This window comes from Aegilops tauschii, chromosome 7 (assembly GCF_002575655.3).
Source record: "Aegilops tauschii subsp. strangulata cultivar AL8/78 chromosome 7, Aet v6.0, whole genome shotgun sequence".
Taxonomy (NCBI): domain Eukaryota; kingdom Viridiplantae; phylum Streptophyta; class Magnoliopsida; order Poales; family Poaceae; genus Aegilops; species Aegilops tauschii.
In genome coordinates, this window is record NC_053041.3 from 521,477,256 (window position 1) to 521,479,732 (window position 2,477).

General features: G+C 62.3%; 1 protein-coding gene across 1 annotated transcript; it reads right to left on the reverse strand.

The window, feature by feature from the left end:
* Positions 1 to 899: 899 nt before the first annotated feature.
* On the reverse strand, positions 900 to 1,664 carry LOC109755840 (uncharacterized). The gene has a single exon (XM_020314725.1). The coding sequence runs from the start codon at positions 1,662 to 1,664 to the stop codon at positions 900 to 902; it is 765 nt and encodes a 254-aa protein (XP_020170314.1).
* Between the last annotated feature and the right edge of the window lie 813 nt (positions 1,665 to 2,477).

Consider the following 2,477-nt stretch of genomic DNA (forward strand, 5'->3'; position numbering starts at 1 on the left):
GCATTCCATGGCCGGGTTGTTTCTTCGCCGGTGGTGTCTCTCTTGCGCTTGTTTGACTTGCGGGCGTCGCTGAGGTAGTATGCGTTGCGGTCACACAAGGCCTTGCTGATGATGAAGGGGCCCTCCCATGGGGAGGACAACTTGTGTTGGCCGGTCTGCTCTTGGACGAGCCGGAGGATGAGGTCTCCCTCTCGGAAAGCGAGGGGCTTGATCTTCTTGCTGTGGTAATGCCTTAGGCCTTGCTGGTAGATGGCTGAGCGACTGAGCGCTAGGAGACGTGCTTCTTCGAGCCAGTCGACGCCGTCTTCGCGGGCTTCCTTGGCTTCGGCTTCCGTGTGCATCGTGACGCGCGGCGAGTCGAACTCGATGTCGGTCGAGATGACGGCTTCTGCTCCGTAGACAAGGAAGAATGGGGTGAACCCGGTCGACCTGTTTGGCGTGGTGCGGAGACTCCAGAGGACGGCCGGCAACTCGTCAAGCCAACTGCCGGGTGAACGGATGAGCGGCTCGACGAGTCGCGGTTTGATGCCAGATAGGATGAGGCCGTTAGCCCGCTCGACCTGGCCGTTGGACTACGGATGCGCGATGGAAGCCAGGTCGAGGCGGATGCCGGAGACGGAGCAGTACTACGCGAGCGCGCCCTTGGCGAAGTTGGTGCCGTTGTCCGTGATGATGCTGTTCGGCATGCCGTAGGGCACCGCGATGTCCTTGACGAATCAAACGGCTGTTGGCCCGTCCAGCTTCTTGATCGGCCTTGCTTCGATCCACTTGGTGAAATTGTCCACCCCCACCAACAAATGCGTCATGCCGCCTCGAGCGGTCTTGAAGGGCCCCACCATGTCGACTTCCCAGACCGCGAATGGCCAGGTGATCGGGATGGTCCGGAGTGCCGACGCCGGCTAGTGGCTGCGCTTGCTGAAGCGCTGGCATCCCTCGCACTTGAGGATGAGTGACACTGCTTCTTCGAGGGCCATGGGACAGTAGAAACCATGGCGGAAAGCCTTGGCCACAAGGGACCGTGAGGTGGCGTGGTGCCCGCACTCGCCCTGGGGTATGTCGAGGAGAATCTCAATGCCCTTGTCTTGCTCAACGCAGCGCCGGAATACGCCGGTGGAGCTGCATTTGACGAGCTCGTTGTTGATGATACTGTAGGCAGACGCCCGGCGCTGCACTTGCCGAGCTTCAGTCTCGTCCATGGGGAGGACCCATTCTCCAGGAACTCCGAGATGGGCAGGGCCCAGGATGGCGCCGTCCCCACGGCGAAGACGGCCACCATTTCGGCTCTGGGGCGGCAGCCCCCGAGCCGGGTTCAGCAGCCCCCGGGTCGGGTACGGCAGCCCTGGGCCGGGTTGAGGTGTGGCCGGGTCGGCTGGAACATTCCCCGGGCCGGGTTGAGGCGCGGACGGGTCTGCTGGAGCAGTCCCCGGGCCGGGTTGAGGCGCGACTGGGTCGGCTGGGACGTGGATGGACTCGGAGTCCGGAGACGGCTTGACGGACGGCTTGTGCATATGCTCGAGGGAGACGCCGAAAGGAATGGACTGCCGGGACGATGCGATCTTGGTGAGCGTGTCTGCCGCTTCATTCTCTGCGCGCGGGACGTGGATGAACTCGTAGCCCGCGAAGAATCCGGACAGCTTTTGGACGAGGAAGCAGTAGCTTGCCATGTTGGAGTCGTGGGCGTCCCACTCGCTGGAGCACTACTGCACCACCAGGTCCGAGTCGCCATAGCACAGGATACACTGGATGCCGAGTTCCTTGGCAAGTCGGACGCCGTGCACAAGGGCTTCATACTCGGCGACGTTGTTGGAGGCGGCGAAGTGGATCTGCAGTGCGTACTTGAGCTGGTCGCCCTTGGGGAAGGACAACACGATGCCGGCCCCTAGGCCGAGTCACATCTTCGAGCCGTTGAAGTGCATGCGCCAGTGCGTCGAGTCCGGTGGTGGCGGCAGGTACTGGGTCTCGGTCTAGTCGATGAGGAAGTCGGCCAAAGCCTGGGACTTGATCGTAGTGCGTGGCTCGTAGAGGTGGTGTGGCCGGCTAGCTCGAGCGCCCACTTGGCGACCCGGCCAGAGGCATCCCGGCACCCGATGATTTCGCCGAGAGGGGCCGTGCTGACCACGGTGATGACATGCTCCTGGAAGTACTGCTTGAGCTTCTTGGCGGTGAAGTACACGCCGTAACACATCTTCTGGTAGTGCGGGTAGTTCTGCTTCGAGGCGGAGAGCACCTCGCTCAGGTAGTAGACGGGACGCTGGACGGCTTGGACCTTGTCCTTCTCTGGTCGCTCGACCACCATCACCGTGCTGACCGACCGCGAGGTTGCGGCAATATAGAGCAACAGCGGCTCCTTCTCGGTCGGTGCGGCCAAGACTGGTGCGGTGGAGAGCATGCGCTTGAGATCCCGGAAGGCTTCGTCCGCCTGGTCGTTCCACTGGAACGGCGTCGTCTTCTTCATCAGCTGATATAGGGGCAAGGCC

What these genes read in the sequence shown, in the direction of transcription:
- LOC109755840 (XM_020314725.1), bottom strand. Translation starts at nt 1,664, where the DNA reads ATGGCAAGCTACTGCTTCCTCGTCCAAAAGCTGTCCGGATTCTTCGCG.